At 39.6% G+C, this 21331-nt stretch overlaps 1 protein-coding gene across 1 annotated transcript in view; it reads left to right on the plus strand.

Annotated features, from left to right (window-relative positions):
• AK4 (adenylate kinase 4) overlaps positions 1-10063 on the plus strand; it is a 132399-nt gene extending 122336 nt beyond the window's left edge. The window contains exons 3-5 of the mRNA XM_007959201.2: positions 4500-4672; positions 8410-8528; positions 9949-10063. Coding sequence (XP_007957392.1) covers positions 4500-4672; positions 8410-8528; positions 9949-10063 — 407 coding nt within the window. The remainder of the gene's footprint in view (positions 1-4499; positions 4673-8409; positions 8529-9948) is intronic.
• The last annotated feature ends 11268 nt before the right edge of the window (positions 10064-21331 follow it).

Genomic DNA, 21331 nt, shown 5'->3' on the forward strand with positions numbered 1-21331 from the left:
ATGGATGTGCATATATCTGTTCTTGTCCTGGCTCTCACTTCTTTAGGATATATACCTAGTAATGGAATGGCTGGGTCAAATGCTATTTCTAATTCCAACTTTTTAAGGAATCACCATACTGCTTTCCACAATGGTTGTATCATTTTACAGTCCTACCACCAGTGCATGAGAGTCCCAGTCTCTCCATATCCTCGCCAGCATTTGTTATTTTCTGTCTTGTTGAACTTTGCCATTAGTGCTGGGGTGAGATCGTATGTCATTGTTTTGATTTGTATCTTTCTAATGGCTAATGATCATGAGCATTTCTTCATGTATTTGCTGGCCACCTGAATATCCTCTTTGGTAAAGTGTCTATTCATCTGACCAATCCTTTTGTAGAATCCAATAAAAACAAATGATTAGAAAAGCTAAATGAAAAAAAATTCAAAGAACTAAAGGATTCAAAACACATATATTAGATTCAACAGACTTAGTATTACTCTGTCAAATTGCTGTAAAATTTCTAAATACTTCTTCTCAATTTCCATACTTACTATGACCGAGACCAGCATTGGATACAAGACCAGTTTTGTAAGATGTAGGGAATAGATAATTTTTGCTGTAAGTTGCAACCTTAGATGGAAAACAAAAGCAAATTCATCAGGGCATGCACCTTGGAAATAGTCCCGAGGCCATATATAAAATTGTTCATCTGTGTTAGTTTTGAGGAGCTATAGAATGTAGCAGTGATCAAGACATAGTTCCTTTTCTCAGAGACTGAGGTGAGAATAGAAAATAAATATAAACACTAAGAAATTATTAATAATAATAAATAATAGAAAATAAAAAGGATAATAAGGTAATAGGGGCCTGGGGGGGTGGATAGGGCTACTTTAAGTTTGCTACATCTAGAAGCCTCTCTGAGGAAGTGACATATAAAGCTCATATCCCAAATGATGAGTCACACATTGAAAGATCTGCAGGAAGAATATTCTAGATAGGACTGCAGGTACAAAGGCACTGAGGCAGAGGCCTTGGCATGTTCAAGGACAGAAAGGAGACAGTAAGGCCTACAGAGAACAATATCTTTCAGGCAACATGTTGTTTGAGACTAGACAAAAGGATCAATTAAAGGGTTGTGGATAAGGAAAATAGTATGTTTTGTGCAACCCAAAGATGAAGTCATGGAAACAGGTGAGTTGGATTGCAACTGGGAGACATTTAAAAAGCCAAACCCAATGCCATTGAGTGGATTCTGACTCATAGTGACCCCCATTGGGTTTCCAAGGCTATAAATCTTTATGGAGGAGCTCTGGTTAGCAGTCAGATACCTTAGACACTACGCTACCAGAGCTCCTCCATAAAGATTTATAGCCTTGGAAACCCCCCAGCCACTCCTCAGAAGGAAGATGGGGCAATCTCATTCCATAGTGATACTGCTTCAGAAATGCAAGGAGGGGTTGCTATGAGTCAGGTCCGACTCGATAGCACATAACAACAACAAATCTTTATGGAAGTAGATTGCCTCATCTTTCTCCTGCAGAGCAGCTGGTGAGTTTGAACCACCAACCTTCTGGTTAGCAGCCAGATGCCTTACCAACTACATCACCAGAACTCCTCGGGAAACATTTAGGACCCAAAAAAAATCAGCCTCATCAATGACCTTGTCCAGAGTCCTGCTGTGTAGAGAGGAGAAGAAAAGAGGACTGCTGTTCTGTGGGAGAGAAAGAGATGAGGAACCAGAGAAGGAAGGACTTGGAGAGAGGGGCCTGGGCTGTAAAGAAGCAAGAATGAGGAAGCTTTGAAGGAAGCATTGGAGAGAGTTCTCAGCAGTGGTTGGTAAGCAACAGGTACTTGAAGCAGGACAAAGAGACTCCTTAGGATGGACTTTGTCACATTCAACTCAATAAGCACTCTGAAATCAGCTTGGTTTTCATAGCACTTAGGGATGTCAGGATAGAGCGCAGCACATTCACGTTTAAACAACTGACTTCTGAAGTAGGAAAAGCAGTTCTTAGAAAATTATTAAATATGTTAGGACCATGAAGACCCATTTGTAACTCATCATCTTGATACTTTTCAACTATGTTGTTGTTGTTTGCCATCGAGTCGGCCCCGACTCATAGCGACCCCTCCTTGGGTTTTCGAGGCAGTATCACTACGGAAGTAGGAATGCCTATGGAAGAGTAGAAATAGGCCGGTGTGAAGTGATCTAAAACTTTCTCTTCTGAATGTTGCATCTTCTTAATATCCTTTCTTAGCTCTCTACCCAACTGGTTCTTTTGTTGTTGTTGTTGTTAAGTGCCGTCGAGTCGTTTCCGACTCATAGCGACCTCATGCACAGCAGAACGAAACACTGCCCGATCCCGCGCCAGCCCCACAATCCCTGCTATACTTGAGCTCATCATTGCAGCCACCGTATCAATCCATCTCGTTGAAGGCCTCCCCCTCTTTCGTCGACCCTCCACCCTACCAAGCATGACATCCTTCTCCAGGGAATGGTCGCTCCTTACAACATGACCAAAATAGGTGAGACGAAGTCTGGCCATTCTTGCTTCCAAGGAGCATTCTGGCTGCACTTCTTCCAGGACAGATCTGTTAGTTCTTTTAGCAGTCCAAGGTACTTTCAGCATTCTTCGCCAGCACCACAACTCAAAAGCATGAACTCTTCTTCGGTCTTCCTTATTCATTGTCCAGCTTTCACATGCGTACCAGGCGATTGGAAATATCATGGCTTGTGTCAGGCGCACCTTAGTCCTCAAGGAGATATCCTTGCTCCTCAGCACTTGAAACATTTCCTTCGCAGTTGACTTTCCCAATGCTGCACGTTGTCTAATGTCCTGACTGCTGCTTCTGTTGGCATCGATTGTAGAACCAAGCAATGTGAATTCCTTGACAACCTCAATCTTCTCTCCATTTATTGTGATGCTGCTCATTGGTCCATTTGTGAGGATTTTTGTTTTCTTTATATTGAGACATAATCCATATTGCAGACTGTATTCTTCAACCTTCATCAGTAGGTGCCATAAGTCATCCTCACTTTCAGCAAGCACTTGAAAGCTTTCTCTTTTCCATATGAGTAAGGCTGGGTTTACTCAGATGTTGCAACTCTTTCCCAGTCCTATTTTGAGAGCCTTTTAGCCTAAACAGACTATTCCTAAAGGTGCGTGGTAATGTACCAAACAGTGTTTCTTTGCTATTCATAAGGTTTTCCCTGGCCAATTCTTTCAGAAGTGGACGGCCTCTTCCTTCTTCCTAGTCTGTCTCAGTCTATAAGCTGGGCTGTTACCTGTGCACCAGGTGCATCTCTCTGGGTTTTAAACACCAGAGGCTCAGCCTCCAAAACTCACGTCTATATGTCACCACAGTAGGACAAACCGACAGACAAGTTTGTCTTGCTGCTGGAGACCTCTCGTGTCACCCCTACCTGGCTGACTATTCCTCTGTCTGACTTCCTGGCTTTTAATCCCCTTTCTCCAGCTCTTCCGGCCTGCTACTCTGGCGACCCTGCGTTGTCTCTCCTCACCTGTGAGCCAGGGGCTCAAGGCTTTTATCCCCTTCCCTGCTCTTCTGGCCTGCTACTCTGGCGTCCCTGTGTTGTCTCTCCTCACCTTGTAATAGTTTTGGGTTTATGGTTCTTTTACCTAACTGAAATTTGAAAAAAAAAATTTTAAGTGGAATATGCAGTAAGGGTATCACCAGAGCAAACAAACTGTATAGTCCCACCACAGTCAAACCTGGAGCTAAATTTCAAGCAAGTGAGTCCCTGAAAAAATAAAAATAAAAACAGACAAAAAAGATGTAGTGTGAGTCACCAGGTCACAAAGAGCATATTCTTTTAAAAAAAAAAAAAAAAGGAAGACATGCCCATAAGCCCAAATTTTTATTTTCTGGTTTCTCTTCCCACATTTAGAAACTACGGGAAATTTGTAAGTTTTGCAATATCCAAATGAGTTTTAAAAACACCAGTTCTTGAGGTCAAACTTGCCTACTTTGGTTACGGGTGCAGGTTCAGCTGAAGGTCTGGATGAAGGCTTCTCCTGTAGTTGATTTAGTCTCTGTGTATGTGACGTTTTGTGGTACCCCAAGAATAATATACTCATAAGCTCTTGGAGCAAAAACAACACAAAATACACTTTTATTCCTCTACTTCTTTAACAGAAGATGAAATGGAGGCTCAGGGAGGTACGATGTAATTTGCCCAAAGTCACACAGACAGTTAAGAGCTGAGCCAGATGGGGCCCAGGTCTGCTAATGATTTTTACTTTAGCACTTTCTACTTTTATTATGTGACAACTCCTTAATCCATTTGAGTCTTACTCAATTCTAAATGCCAAATTAGGTTATAAAATAGCATGTTTTCTTTCAATGTTAAATATAAATTCCTGGTTACAATTCCTTTTTGGGTAATACATGTGCAGATTTGATTATTCTGCCACTGGAAATATTTCAAGGACTAGTTGAAATTGGGAAATGTTTTGAACTTCATATATACATTTTTTTTTTTTTTTGGTATTTAGGTTTTCCTAGAACTTTAGTACAGGCTGAAGCCCTGGACAAAATTTGTGAGCTGGATCTTGTGATCACTTTGAACATTCCATTTGAAACGCTCAAAGATCGTCTCAGCCGACGTTGGATTCACCCTCCTAGTGGAAGAGTATATAATCTGGACTTCAATCCACCTCATGTACATGTAAGAATAAGTGAAATGCTTTTACAAGTTGACAAGAAAAAGGCAGAACATTTCAGTTGAAAAATGAGTGAAGGATATGAGGAGGCTGTTCCAAAAAAAAGCAAATTTGCATGGCCAACAAACATTTTAAAATGCTCAAATTCACTTCTAGTCAGGGAATGCAAATCAACATAAAAATAGAACTATCACTGTGGATCCATTGGACTGGATAAAATTAAAGATTATAATACCTGTTCTTGGGGATCTGAGAAAAAATGATACTCTCATCTTTATTAGATAATACAAAGTATAAATAGTCATCTTTAAAGCTACCTAGCAGTGTACATTAAAATTTTAAAATATTTCATTCAGCTCACTTTTGGGGTCTAGCCTGTGGAAATGAAAGTCCTGGCAGGGAAGGTCATGTGTGCAGTGATGCTTATTTCAGTGTTATTTGTAGTGGCAAAAAAAAAAATAATAATAACCTAAAAATAAAATGAATGTTCATCTGTAGGGGAGAATTAAATAAATTACAGAACATCCACATATTGAAATATTATGTAGTCAGTAAAAAGAATGAATTAGCACTATACTCATTGACCTGGGGGCATAATCAAGGTATATTGTTGAATGAGAAAGAAAATTGCAGAAAAATCCCACTTTTTAGAAACTGTGACCACCCTTCCTTCTCTCTCACACTCTCTCCCTCTTCCCTCCTCCTCCTTTCCCTCTTTACCTCTTGCCCTCATCCCCTTCTGTGTGTGTGTATGTGTGTGTGTGCACGCGCACGTGCGCGCACATACATGCGCTAGCTTTACAAGAATGAGGATAAAGAGATAAAGGGCTGGTAAAATGGTTGGAGCTGGGACTGAAGTAGGGAATGGAGTCAGAAATGAATGAGGGGGATTAAAGAGACTGGGGAGGGCTAAACGAATAAAAAGATAGTCCTTTAATGTTTCAAAATGAACATCAGGAATGTAATACAAATAAAGGTAGATGTTTAAAGAAACTTTTGAAAGTAACAAATTCATTTTAAGAGTTATTGTTCTTTCTCATAAAGACATGAATTAGTTGAATCTGGTATTTCTTAACCAATTACTGTGTGGTAGATAGTATTACTTGTTATCATCCAAACACAGAAGGGGTTTCAATTGTGTTGAATTGGGTTCAACTTTATGGAAAAGGTTAAACTTGAAGATAGATTCAGTAATTATCACAGAAAACTACTTCAAGAGGCTAAGAACAACTTCCCAACTCTTCCTGGGTGCTATAGTCTTAATATAGTCCTAGTAAGACTTACCCATTTAAGTACTCTCCTTCTGATGTCTGGTTTTAAAAATGTATATAGTTCTAGAATTCGTTTATTGGATCCCTTCCTCCTTTCCCTCCCAAGAAGCTAGGATGGTGGGGGTAGGGGAAAGGCTGGGAGGAAAAAGATGTTCTGAAAATACAGATGGGAACACTGAAGTCCAACACAAATGCTTCGCATTTTGGCTCTATCCAGACCTGCATATTCAAAGATTCTCATAAAATTTGAGGAGCTTTCACATTGAGTTATTTTCCAAAGCTTAGGTTTCTCTGAAAGAACACTTGCAATTCCAATGTTACTTCCAAACACAGCAGTTAAAATACTGGTCTGGGCCAGCTCTGCTAGTGCTGTGGCCAGCCTCCCTGGAGAGGAGAGATACTGTTGTCCCAGTATCATTCTGCTCTTTCTGAAAGCTCTATTTTATTTGCTGGTGCTCTAAAGACTGGGAAATGACTTTTGAACCTGGTGGCTGTAAGTTTAAAAAAAGGAGATGGGAATATAGGTGATGTACTGCTTTCTACCCATCCCCATCTGCCCTGTCAAGTCAGGTTCACAGCCATGGAATACACATATGATAATTATGTGGCTCACCAGTAAATCACAGTGTAAGTTATGAATCCAAGGCCCTGAACTATAATGGAATTTTAGGACCTTTCAAATGTATAGCCAGTTTCTGATTAGCCAGTTGAGTTACCTGAGTCTTTTGGTTTTGCTCTAGTCTGCCTTTAGACAGATTTATTTCTTGTGACTATCTCCCCTGGTGAGTAATAGCCATTGGTATGGGAGGCAAAATTCTGATGTGTCCATTTTTTCTGTTTGAAAATTGATATGGTTTCTGAGGAGGTTAAAATACACTTTTGATTCCCCTTCCCCAAATTATATTTTCAGTTCTCATAATATTTGTCTCTCATTATCCTGGGTAATTGAGTCATGACCATTTAAACAGACCTTTAGATATAATGTTATCGTTTGATCTAGTAAAACAACCTGGGTGAGATGACTCTCAGAGGAGCTAGGTGACGGAGTTTGGAAGCTGGTTAGAGGTGAAACTGAAATGTCTTTTCAAATTAGTGTTTTTCCTAAGTAAATGAGTTGGTTCTTTGAGACATCTGTTTTGGTTACCTACTACCACTCTGACAGGAATATACCACAAATGGGATGGCTTGGACAAGCAGGAATTTGTTCTTTTACAGTTTGGAGGCTTTAAGTCTGAGTTCAAAGTGCCAGGCTCTAGGGGCTAGGTGAAATCCCCTCAACCTTAGGCTTCAGCTCTGCCTCCTGCTCCCGGCCCACTGGAACTAGAGGCTTTTCTTCACTCAGAGAGCTGCTTGCAGCTGAGGCTGCCAAGCCCAAGGATGATGAGTAAAAAGGCACAGTCTCGATGTTACCAAACCACATGGCAGGCCATTAATTCATCATGGGGAATACTACATCTAGCTGCCCAGCCACTCAACCAGGCCCAGCCAAGCTGACACACAGACTTAGCTACCAAAACACTTTATTTTTCTTCTTAAGAACTCAGGCTTTATGGTGAATGTTATAACATGGATGAACATGGAAAACATTAAGCTAAGTGAAATAAATCATCCAGAAGAGGACAAATATTGCTTGATTTCATTTACATGAAATAGGCAAATGTATAGAGACTGAAGCTTATTAGTGGTTACCAGAAGTTGGAGGAAGTCATTGCTTACCCCTAATTTCTGTTAATGGTGGTGAAATAATTTGGAGAAGGAAGTAGTAATGGTGGCATAAGGAGCCCTGGTGACACATTGATAAGAACTCAGCTGCTAACTGAATATTCAGCAGTTTGAACCCATCAGCTGCTTCACAGGAGGAAAGACCTGGTTATCTGCTCCTGGAAAGATCACAGCAAAGGAAACACTAAGGGGCTGTTCTGTTCTATCAAATGGGTTGCTGTGAGTTGGAATTGATTTGACGGCACACAACAGTGGTAGCATATGATGAACGTAATCAGCGTCACTCAATTGTGTATATAAAAATTGTTGCAAATGTTTTGAGATATATATATATTTACCACAGTTTAAAAAAAAAAAAAGCTCAAGTCTTAGCCAGATGGCTTGTGAATATGAAGTTTTTAGGAATATTTAGAGGACCAGAGTGACATTGTGTGAAGGTTATTTGCTGTTGGGGGAAGCATTGAATATTAAACCGTTCATTAAAAGTACCATTTATCAATAGCACTAGAATACATTTGGAAAAACCTGAAGAGTTAAAGATGTAATGTCAGCTCTCATGAAATAAGGTTAACATACTGTGTTGAGTGGGATTTATTTTTCAACTCCCCTTACCATTGCCATTTTTACCCAGGTCTAACTCCATCATGTGGTAGGAATCAAAGGTCAGTACATGGTTTTGCACAAGAAGTTTTAACCTATGGAATGGCTCAACTGTTGGCCGTACTAACTTGTTTCTGTGGTATTTATAGGGGATTGATGACATCACTGGTGAACCATTAGTCCAGCAAGAAGATGATAAACCTGAAGCAGTTGCTGCCAGGCTAAGACAGTACAAGGATGTGGCAAAGCCAGTCATTGAGTTATACAAGTGAGTGTGTGTCAACATTTTCATGGTAATGAGCCAACTAGAAACATGCTGAGCCTGGTGGGAAGTATATTGGGCTGAGGCAGCTTAGTGTCCTTTTAAACTGTCTGAACTCTAAAAGCCCAGTATCTCCTCAGAGATCAGTTGAAATACCGTGATTTTATACGAAAGATGATGTCCAATGCTTTTATCAAACTATCTTAACATAAACAACTAAACCTGATTATCTCCATCTGTTTTGGTTGTAACATTGGGCCTAGACTTACTGTCTTTCATTTTCCTTTTAAGTGGCTAAAATTATAGCCTATATTTTGACACTCCCATATATAATATCTGTTTGGAGAGAAGATTCAAAGGGACTTTTGGCCTGGGTGTGTTTGTAGGGAATTGAACAAAGAAACACTGAAACTATAAACTACAAATTGCAATTTTCAAATGGCTTCAGAACCAGGCAGGTATTGGAAATGAGTGGGGCAGACATGGTGAGGGATGTGTTGAGCTGGGAAGTTGAATGGCAGTCCAAGTGAACAGCCTCTATGCTGTTCCAGCCAGTTATCACTACAGGACACACAGGCCCAGTGTGGCCAATGAGTCTTGCTTTTGAAGAGAAGCAAAAGTCTGGTTCTCTGTGTGAAAGACAGAAAAAGAAAACATCTAATTTTTATATTGGCCACAAATGCAAAAAAACAGCATGCAAGCCAAATAAAACCCATCTGGTAAATGCATTCAGGACAGCAGTTTGCAGCCTCCACTATTATCAAGTTCTAGCTTAAAAAAAAAAAAAAAAGTTGCTGTCAAGTGAGTAAGACTCATGGCAGCCCCATGTGTTTCAGGATAGAATTGCTTCATAAGGTATTCAGTGTATGATTTTCAGAAGTAGATCACCAGTAGATCACCTTTTCTTCCAAGGTGCCTCTGGGTAGACTCAAACCATCAACCTTTTAGTTAGCAACTGAGTGCATTGACTGTTTGCACCACCCAGGGACTCCTCTGGCCTTGTAGTCTCCAAATAAATTAACAAACCTTTAGAGCAGAGGTTCCTGATCATGTTATGTAAATACACCCTATGTATCGTGATCCATTGTTGTAAGTAATCAGAATTATAGTAAGTTTGTTAATGATTTGCTTTTCAAAAGTATATATAGAGGAAGCTTTGGGATTATTGCTATAATGTTATTCTTTGATATGTTGATGAGGAAAAAAAGGTGGCACCGTGGCAAGCATGCTAGATTTGCAAAACCTGTGTATTTATTTAGGTATTCCCAGTGATGTTTGCGCTTTTGAAAGAGGTTGTTTTGGCACTTAGTGATGTGTGACTAGACCATATGATCATGTTTGCTCTGTACCCAGGATCTTCATCTGTCCTGATAGTATACTAAAAGGAAACTTAAACTGTCTTTGTGTGTTGGACTTTGTTTTTCAGGAGCCGAGGAGTGCTCCACCAGTTTTCTGGGACGGAGACTAACAAGATCTGGCCCTATGTTTACACACTTTTCTCGAACAAGATCACACCTATTGAGTCCAAAGAAGCAAACTGAGCTTGCTCAATGGAAGAACCAGGAAACTGTGGTCATTCATTCAGTTGTGTGTGAAGTATTGGTGCCATGTCCAAATTAGAAGCTAGCTGATACAACTTGCAGTGTCTTTTCTAGTTTCAATGGTGAACTGATATGAAAACTAATGAGTAGAAAGAGTTAGTGAAGAGGCTGTTCTCTGTCTTTCAAAAAGACGGACACCTGTGTATGTTGAAGATGTCTCTGCACAGGTCTCGAGTCCTTCATGAGAAATGAGTATAGGTTGGATTTCAAACAGTGTATAATCTAAGCTCTTGCTAATTTTGACAGCCATGTTGTTGCTGTAGTAGCCTTTTTACATGTGGTGGTCTCTGGTTCTCCCTATGTCCTCAAAGGCTGTTGAACCACAGCACCAGTAGGCCTGAGAATGCCAAGGGCTGTAGCCTTGGCTTTGCCTCAGGTTCTTTCTTACGTGCCCTTCTTGTGGCAATGGGATTGAAGCCAAATGTGCTCAGTGATTGCATCTCTGGCCTTGAGTGACTGTGTCCACAATTCATTTTTTCTGGTAGGAGTGACACTTCTTTTCTATATCTGTGCTCCATAGAAACTCCTTTTCACACATCCTGGAAGGAAAGGATTTGGCTTTTCCTATTTTTATTAGACTATGTTATTTGTACATTTGTTTTCTCCCTTCCTAGGCTGTTAAGTAATAGTGGTGATTATTACTTTTGTCCCTCTCAAATTCCTTTCTCTGGGCTGAGAGCTAGGAGACTATGTAGATTTCTTCATGCACCAAGAAGTAAACTATGCAGAGGGTCTTAAACTGCTACTCTGACTCTCATGAGTTGACACTGCTCCTTTCTTTTATTATGGAAAAAAAAAAAAAAAAGCCCCACAGTCTCCTGAGAATCTGCAAAACCATGAGCAGTATCACCTACATAAATATTGAAAGATTTTATCTCCTATATAGAAGTAATAGGATCATATGAAATTACTGGACTGAGAGTATTTTAGCTCTTTATACAAGACAACAAAAAATGTATTTTGAAAATGCTGCTAAATATTGATGCTGACATTGTTTCTGTCCTGCAAATGATCCAAGCATATTATAAATACTCAGTGAAGGGAATGGAGCCTGTGGGTTGAGGGAAGTGTTGCACTAGCTGTGCCTAGACTGAGTATGACAGCTTTATGATTATGGGAAAATGAAGTCTTATTTTTTTCTATTCCAAAGATGCATTATATGAGGTGACCATAAAGTCTAGAAATATAGATTATACTATTTTGTCACGCATGATAATGTCATATCAATAAACAATTTATTAAAGATTTGCCTGTTTTCCAGATTTGGTGGCCACCTTGTATAATTCTTGCTCTCCTCTGGAAAGGGCAATGAACTTTATTCCTGCTGCCTTAAAAATAAATATCTCCTCACATTTTTTAAATTCATATCCCTTCTTCATGTATCATGATTGTGCCCAGGGAGAGTCCTTTACTATTCCTGGAAGTGACTTTTGTCTAACCCTTCATACTAGTAAGGGGAAAAAAGTCTATTTCAGCACTTTCTTCCGTGATATTGGTATTGAAACACATTATTTCCTTTTTGAAGGTGTCTTAGTGAATCCCCAGTCAATTCAGTGCCATCCATGTTCTGTACAGTAATGAGTGCATGTACTGATATGAAAACTAATGAGTAGAAAGAGTTACTGAAGAGTCTGTCCTCTGCCTTTCAGAAAGAGGGACACCTATATATGTTGATATATACTTACAAATGTACCTTACAAATACTTCCCAGACTCTTGGCAAAACCATTCCTTTTCTCCCTTCGTGTGAATGGTGGAAACATAGAGCTGGCTCCTTCTCATCGTACCAATCACAGCAAAATTAGATTGTTTAATTTTTGGTCATAAGCAATTAAAATGACGAGTTCAATCTGTTAGACAACATTGCATTATATTGACTTCTGAGCACTTTGTAACTATTGTGTTTGAATGCCATTTGGCGAGGATAAGGTGAAAATCAGATACATAAATAATGCTCAGGTTTCCTGAGGAACCAGGTATAGGGACAAACAAATCTGATAAAAGAAAATTGCACAATTTAGAGTAGTACTGCCTTTGAAACTATTTCTACAAACTAGGAAGTTGACAGAATTAAGATTCATATGTGGATAATTCAAGAAAGGCAAGTATGTGTTTTGTGTTTTTTGGAAGCAGAAAAAAATTCAAGCTGGTTTCCTTCACTTCCCTCTGTGTTTTGACACTCCAGTGTCAAACTCATTACCTTTGGGGTTTGGGGGAGAGGTATAGGAAATGGACTGATACCTTATTCCATACTCTATTCTTCTGCTTATCCATCCATCCTTCCTTCCAGCTGGACAATTGTTGCCAATGTTGGAGTCATTCAGTATGGGTCAACAGTGTTTGCTGTTGCAGAGATTGTCCAGAAGTTGAGTGCCCTTTGCTAAGTGAGACCAATAAAAGACAAACAGCTTTCTGTGGTCTTTGAACAGTGATGCTTGTTTCATATTTCATAGCCTGAAAAATCTTTTTCCAGTTTTCTTCAGCAGATATTCTTGTTTTCCTTCAAGTGATTTTTTTTATAAAAATTAAAGAGATCTTGAAAATATATTGACAAAAATATAACTAAGGTGTGATGCCTTTTCTTCGTTTTCCTCTCCCACCACATAAGCGGTTTCTTCACATTTAAGCAGAGAAGAGTAGTTTGGATAGTGTCTAAGGTTCCTACCCTGGCTCACATTCTGCCGTTCTAGCCAGCTCTTAATTCAGTTTGCTTTTCATTATCATAACAGGCTTCCCATTTAACATTTGCTTAGAACTTGAAAATGCTGCTGTGTTTAATGCCCTCTAACACTAATGCAAACTTTATATAATAGGTACCATTTATGGAGGGCCTACTGAGTGAAGTGTGCTGTCTTAGGACCTTTAGGACATCTCATTTAGTCTTTCACGTATCCTGTGAGATAAGCATGTTTGTAAATGAAGAAGGCCCAGATCAGAGATGTGAAGCCTCTCACCCAGCATCCTGCTGCCAATGTACGGTGTAGCCAGGACTCAAACGCAGGTCTTCCTGACTCTGAAGTCTGAGTTTGTTCCTGGATATCAACTCTCTATCCTGTCCAAATAACCCAGGGTGCCAGGCCTCCTTGGTTCTGCTTGTATGTTCGAGTGGCCTCACATCAAGATTAGCAGAGTTCATGGTGGTGACATTCACCTCTTCATGAGACTGTTCCTTTGTTTGTTTTTTTCTTTGGTGAAGCAAAGAAAGCTGCTAGAAGGGGAGTCAGCCCTTGCCTCCTTCATAAGTATATATTTATAAATAAAAGGCTGTCAAAGTGGACTGGGCGTGAGTCCAGGCTGATCTGTGCAGGAGGCGAGCTCCTGCTCCTCACCTACCCCTTGAGTGTCCATTGTGTTCTGCTCCTCACCTACCCCTTCAGTGTCCATTGTGTTGTGCCCATGAAGGGGCCTTGAGCCATTCATCCCCAGCTGTGGTGCTCACATGCAGGCTGTGCTTCTTGGAGCAATCAGACACTACTTACTTTTCTTTCTTGAGGACAAAAGATACTTCTCCATCACTTCCACCCCCAAAAGAAACCCTTTCTAATAAACCAATCCTTAAAGTGCTAGAAGATGAACAAAGGGTGGTTGAGCAAGCACCTAACACAGGCAACTCTTGACTTTTTTACTGCCTTCCCTATATTATACCTTCACATGATTGTGAATGCCATATCTAGACCTCTGCTATCTGATCAGTCATGTGGTGGCACTACTTGTCCAACAATTTAGTTTCACTGTGGCAGTAGCCAGGGGAGATTTGCTTCCTACCTTAACCTCCTTCCACTTTCCCTAAGGACCATTCCTCTGCTGCCCTCCACCAGCCAAGCTCAAATGAGCTCCAGCTTCCCCCAGAGAGTGGGGCCTCTCTTTGGTAAGGAAGGAAAAAGGTGAGAATGGCTCTGGATGAGGGATGATGCTTGAAGAGAGGTTCTGCTTTGGCTTTTATTGCCATTTAAAATGTCAGTGAGGCAGGACAGTTTTAGAAAGATGCCTGCACAATCTCATAAATTGGGCTTTTATAAAATTTACTTCACTGAAACCTGAGTTTGATATTCAACTTCAGCCGTTTGTCTAAAAAATAAGAACTTTCTTGCTATGTCGGTCTTTGAGAGACGGGAGATATAAAAAGAAACAGCAAGAATTCTTGCTCGAAGAGTTTACCAGACTCCTAGAGTCACAGGCAAATTTGAAAATGTCTCAAGGTAGAGGCATCTTTAATATGTGTAGTACTTTATGCTAAGGATATTATATGCAACATCTAATTAAATCCTCTACAACTACCCTATATAATAGATAATATCCCAAATTGAAATAATCTTGTTTATTTAAACATGTGTTTTCATGTACCTGTTGGCATTAATCTGGAAATTCAAAAGGGCCTTTTTTATACCTTTCCCTGGTGGAGCTCCCCATTGCCACTAATAGGTAAAATTGCGTTAGCTCCAGCCTGAAGTCTTTGCTTTTGGTGTTCTGGTGCTGAGAGAGAAGATGGGCACTCAGTAAGTCTTGGTGGTAGTTACACACTGTATATACAGAGCATATATGTCTCATCTGTACTCTGCTGGATTATAGGATTTTGGGAGGCATTTTTTTCTACCTAATGGATTTCATTTATTACCATTCATGTAACAGTATCCTTTCCTGCTATAGTTGGTTTTGCTAGAGAGGCAGTTCATAAGGCAATGTCCTATACATAATCTGAGTTGCTCTCTCTATATCCCCCTCTATTCTTAATAACTCCCTAGTCTATTCAGTGTCTCTAAAGAAGAACCCAGTAACAGAGACTTACTTCATATGGGAATGTGATCTGGCCATGAGCTGTCATATATAGCTGTCCCAGTCTGGTTTCCAGATGAGAAATGTGCAAGGCCCAGATGTCAGGAAGCTATGAAACCCTATCTCAACTATGAAAAAATCTGCTTCCTGCCTCTTTTAAGATGTATTATTAAAATTGTTCATAAATGCCATACCTTACAATTCTTGCCAAAATAAATGCCATTATCTGTGTGCTTCAGGGAGTTCCCCAGTTTGAACATCATTTTGTATATGTGTGTGTGTGTGTGATGATAAAACATTTTTAAAAGAATGAACACTCTTGTGCAGAATGGATATTAATTCCTTCCTTTGGTAATAAAGGCTATTCCAGGAAGCATACTCTCGTTCTTAAAATATTATCTATTTAAACCTTTTCAAAGGAGCAGTCTCTCTTAAAGATTCTCCTTGGAGTTGGTGTGTGTTTAACTCTATTTCATAAAATATTTCTTTTCTTCATTTTAAAGCTTTGGCTATAGAATCAGAAATGTACTAAATAAAAATTATTTTTTATTTAATTTAGAGAAGAATAAAGGGAAGAAAAATGAACAGTCACACTCAGTCTTTATGTAAGCTCCAAGGATGAAGGGCTTAGAGGGCTTTTCTAGTTTTATGAGAATTTGTACTACTGATTTTTATATATTCTTGTTTTTGAAATGAACAGATCTCTAGGGAAACTGTTGAGTTACAATGGCATTTCACTGTGATCCCTCTCAAGCTCAAATCAGTTCTCTAACCCAATGATAACTTGTCTCTTTAGTTTACTGTCTGGTGATGTGTCAGCCATTTCCCAGAAGCCTTGTGTTTATGATGAGTCACAGTGCTATTCCTCAGTGTGACAGTTGTCAGCCCTCTTGATTTTTAATGTATGTGCTTATTAATTCAGTGTACCTAAACTTGTAGTCTAATCTGTCTGTGCTACCCTGATTGTTAATTATATTTGATCATCTGGCTTGAAGATTGATTCCTACGTTTCAATTTGATAGAAATAAAGTGGTTTTTTTTTTCCTGCTTATAGCTAGTGAATTCATTTGTATGTAATAATTCATTTATATATGTAATTCATTTGTATAACTTTTACATTTGATAATTTAAATTGTCACAGATAGTCCCATTTCTGCAACTCTGCAATCACTACATTATCAACAGTATTAATTTCAATTTGCAGATGGAGAAAATAAAATGATGTTACCTGGATTAGGTAAAAATTTGTGGCAGAGCAAGAATTATCCTTACTTTCATTTTCTTTTTCACTACAACATGTTGCCTTATTTGGTATACCTTTAAGTACCCTATTTATTTGTACAATACTATATTCTTTACAGATTTTTATGTACATTGTTTAATTTTATTTTTGAAAACTGGACGATGTGAGCAGATTCTGTCTGTATTTTATAGATGAGACTGGATCAGAGTATATGACTTCCCTAAGGTCACAGCATTTGAGGGTTACTCAGAAGAAGCAGAAACTCCAGCAGGTCTATGTGGTGGGAGCTAGGGCATGGAGGAGATAACCTCCCCTGGAGAAACTCCCTGGGACAGAGAAGGAGCAGAGGAATACCCTGGCTTCTCCCATCTTCACAGTCTCCTGTCTTCTGTAGGGTTTTCCCATTAGCTGAAGCCAGTGGAAGGCAGCTGACACAAGTGCCTTGGGAACATGTCTGCAGCCTTCCATGCCCCTGGGTAGGCAGGGAAAAGGTGAAATGCATATATGGTGGCAGTGTGGTAGCTTGTATTAAAGCTTAAGACGTTCATTGCCCCTCTTTTTTTGGAGAATTTCACATCTCAGCCCACTGGCTTCATGCTTGGGTATATGACTTGCTTTGGCCAGTATGTTGTTGTTGTTGTCATTGTTATCTGCCTTCAAGTAGGACCTGACTCTTAGTGACCCCTCTTTGGGTTTCTGAGGCAGCATCACTACGGAAGTAGATTGCCCAACCTTCCTTCTGAGGAGTGGCTGGTGGGTTTGAACTGCCAGCCTTCTGGTTAGCAGTCAAGTGCCTTAGGCACTATGCCACTAGAGCTCCTTTGGCCAGTATATGGAAATAGAAATGAGGTTTGCTACTTTTTAAGAAGTCTCAAAAGCCTCAACATGGTCACCAATCTCTTTCCCTCTGCCATGAGACTGGCAATCTCATGAGACTCTTGCATCAACTTGTGTCCTAAAGTTACAGATAATCCATGAGGTATGATTTGTGTGCATGAAAAATTTTTATAAACTACTGGCATTTGGACAGAGTTTGTTACCACAGTATAACTCAGTTGGGAGTGACTGATAGAAGTGGTCCCTTGGGTCCCTGGTAGATCGTGCCATCCAATTATAGTTTTAATTCCCTTATCAAGCATTACTAGGCTCTAGGGATGCCGAGAGGAATAAGTCCCAAGTTTTTCTCTAAATTCTTCAGTCTCCTGGAGGTTATGTACAGATGATTAGATAACTCTAGACATAACTATCAGGATTAATCACTGCATTGTAATTGAGGGAATATAATGAGGTAGTAACATTCTTGGCTGGCCAAGTAGAGACCAAAGAAGAGTCCATTTGAGTTGAGTGATGTGGGGAAGAAGGAACACAAGAAGATGGAATGGTATGTGCACATATACACCAAGTGAAGACCAAAACAGTGTGAGGAAGAATGGAAAGATTGTGATATATTGAGAAGTATCTGGTCTTAACTTTGTTGATGATAGCATACTCTATGCCAGGAAGTGACCTCATTATATTTTTATGATAAAAATGAAACTTTCCTACATGTCTGAACTAAGATCTGGTAGTAGGGTTCAACAAAAAGAGATGATCTGATTATAACAGGTGTGCAAAAGACTTAGCTCTAGGGGTGATGTCTACAACAAAAATGAAATGGGGGTGATGTGAGGAATTGGAGAGCACTGCATTATCTCAAAAGGAGTCTCCAGTCAGCTCTGGTCAATGGTTACCATCTTAGGAATGCTGACCCAGGCTGCCCAATCTTTCAGTTTGTCAAAAGCCAAAAATCTATGTTTCTGTGTAAAATTTTCTTTTTAAATGCTGGTAATTTTAATTTTAAAAAGCCTTACAAAGGGAAAACAACCTATTCTTACATACTAATTTGGGACTTCTGCATTAGAAAGAGATAAAAAGAAGTAGAAATAAGGGACTTGGTGACTAGTTTGATGTTCTGGTTACCTAGTGCTGCTCTGACAAGAATATATCACAAATGGGATGGCCTTAACAAGTAGGAGCTTATTCTTACAAATTGGAGACTTTAAGTCCAAGTTCAAAGTGCCAGGCTCTAGGGGCTGGGTGAAAGCCCCTCAACCTTGGGGTTCAGCTCTGCCTCCTGCTCCCGGCCCACTGAAGCTAGAGGCGTTTCTTCACTCAGACAGCTGCTGGCTGCTGAGGCCGAGAAGCCGCAAAGTTGACAAGTAAAAAGGCACAGTCCCGATATTAGCAAACCACATAGCAGGTCATTAACTTAAGTCCATTGTAAAGTCTCGAGGTCGGTAGAGCATAGGAGGCTGCTCAACAAAGACACAGCTACACGCAGGGTCCAAGCGTGCCATACGCTAGAGACCATTCTCGAAGCTTCTCCTTATATACAGGAAGCAGACCACATACCCAAAGGCAGCTACTCAGCTGCTCCCAGTAGATTCCACCATGGAGTTGATTACCAGTCTCATCATGGGGAATACTACATCCAGCTGCCCAGCCACTCAACCAGGCCCAGCCAAGTTGACACACAAATATAACCACCACAATTGATATTTAGGAAGTGACAGGGTGAGATATGCACAGAGAAGATGATGTTCTAGTTTCGACAACAAAAACATGAAGTTATATAGAAGTGAGCTTTATTATAAATCATCACTTACTTAAATGTTACTTGAGTGCTTTTCCAAGAGTTCAATTGTGTATGATTTTTTTCCACATTCATTTCAGCAGTGAGTGTGAGCATCCAATGATAAAAAGAAAATCATACTCATACTTGAAACTTACATAAACTGTGTGTGTGGGTGTGTAAATATATGTGTGTACATATATGCATATTACCTGGAAGACATTAGCTACAATTTATTGAAGTTTATTCTGTGCCAGAGTAATAGACCAAGCATTTTATACCAGCTATAGATAATGAACCTGCAGCTTAGAAGAATTATTTGCTCAAGACCACCCACCCAGGAAGTGGCAGAATAAGGAGGACTTCAACTCCATTGCTCACTTACGATTAGTCAGATGTTCTTCCTCTTTCTGACTCTCTGCTCAAAGACCGGAGGGACCACAATTAAGTACCTTGCAATCAAGACACCGCTGGCCTTGGGCAGAAACCCTATGGGGCAGTTCTACTCTGTCCTATGGTGTCATAATGAGTCAGAATCGACTTGATGGCAATGAGTTTTTTTTTTTTTTTTTTTGTTAGCTTCTACTCACCTTTTTTCCTAGCCAGGAAATTGAAGCGGGTCCTTTGACAAACCTAGAAGTTCTCCCATAGATTAGCTCTCGTGTTCCATCAGAAGTTGATATCTTGCATACTCCCATTCTTGGGCCAAGTACCCTGAGAGAGGAATAAGATTTTCTGAGAAGGAGGGACCAGGGAAATATTAAAAAATGGCTTGCATCATAGGATAGATGAGCCACTTTTCACAGTAGTGGCCCAGATACACTGAACACTTCAGATGCTCTATTTCATGTGTAGCAACCATCCTAGGTGCATTGGCCATCACAGACAGACTACTCTGGACATATTGACCACCAGAACATACCCTGCAAAAGTTGGAAACAAAGAAGAATCATTGGTAGTTGGAAAATATGACCTTGGTGATATTTGGCCAGAGATAACATGATAGAATTTTGCAAGACCAACAACTTATTCATTGCAAATATATTTTTCAACAATATAAACAGTAGCTACCTATGTTGACCTCAACAGATGGAATACACAGGAATAAGATCTACTACATCTGTGGAAAGAGGTGATGGAGAAACTCAATATCTTCAGCCAAAACAAGGCCAGGAGCTGACTGTGAAACAGACCATCAATTATACATATGTTAAGTTCAAGTTGAAGCTGAAGACAATTAAAACAAGTCCATGAGAGCCAGAATATGAGCTTGATTATATGCCCCCTGAATTTAGAGACCATCTGAAGAATAAATCTGTTCATTGAACCCCAATGACCAAAAACCAGATGAGTTGTGGGATGACATCAAGAGCATCATACGTGAAGAAAATAAAATGTCATTAAAAAGACAGGAAAGGAAGAAAAGGCCAAAATGGATGTCTGAAGAGACTCAAACTTGCTCTTGAATGGAGAGTAGCTACGGCCAATGAAAGAAATGATGAAATAAAAGAGCTAAACAGAAGATTTCAAAAGGGCAACAAGAGAAGGCAAATTTTATAATGAAATGGGCAAAGACCGGAGTTAGAAAACCAAAAGGGAATAACACACTTGGCATTTCTCAAGCTGAAAGAACTAAAAAAAAAAAAAAATCAAGCATCAAGTTGCAATATTGAAGGATTCTCTGGGGAAAATATTGAATGATGCAGGAAGCATCAAAAGAAGATGGCAGGAATATACAGAGTCACCATACCAAAAAGAATTAGTCAATGTTCAGCTATTTCAGGAGGTAGCATATGATCAAGAGCCAGTAGTATTAAAGGAAGAAATCCAAGCTGCACTGAAGGAATTGGCAAAAAAAAAAAAAAAAAGGCTCCAGGAATTGACAGAATATCCATTGAGATGTTTCATCCTATAGATGCAGCACTGGAGGTACTTAGTCATTTATGCCAAAAGATTTGGAAGACAGCTACCTAACCAACTGACTGAAAGATTCGTATTTGTGCACATTCCAAAGAAAGGTGTTTCAACAGAATGTGGAAATTACCAAACAAAGTCATTAATATCAGATGCAAGTATAATTTTGCTCAAGATAATTAAAAAATGGTTGTAACAGTATATTGACAGGAAACTTCCAGAAATGCAAGCTGGATTCAGAAGAGGACATGGAATGAGGGATATCATTGCTAACATCAGATGGATCTTGTCTGAACCGAAGAATATGGAATGATGTTTACCTGTGTTTTATTGACTATGCAAAGGCATTTAACTGTGTGGATCATAACAAATTATGGATAACATTACAAAGAATGAAAATTCCAGAACACTTAATTGTGTTTATGAGGAACCTGTACATAGACCAAGAGGCTATCATGCAAACAGAACAAGGGAATGCTGCATGGTTTAAAACCAGGAAAGGTGTGTGTCAGGGTTGCATCCTTTCACTATACTTATTCAATCTGTATGCTGAGCAAATGATCTGAGAGGCTGGAGTATATGAAGAAGAAAGAGGCATCAGAATTGGAGGAAGACTCATTCATAACCTGCAATATACAGATGACACAACCTTGCTTGCCGAAATTGAA

Source organism: Orycteropus afer, unplaced genomic scaffold, assembly GCF_000298275.1.
Source record: "Orycteropus afer afer isolate SDZICR_OR568_19922 unplaced genomic scaffold, OryAfe1.0 scaffold00016, whole genome shotgun sequence".
Lineage (NCBI taxonomy): Eukaryota > Metazoa > Chordata > Mammalia > Tubulidentata > Orycteropodidae > Orycteropus > Orycteropus afer.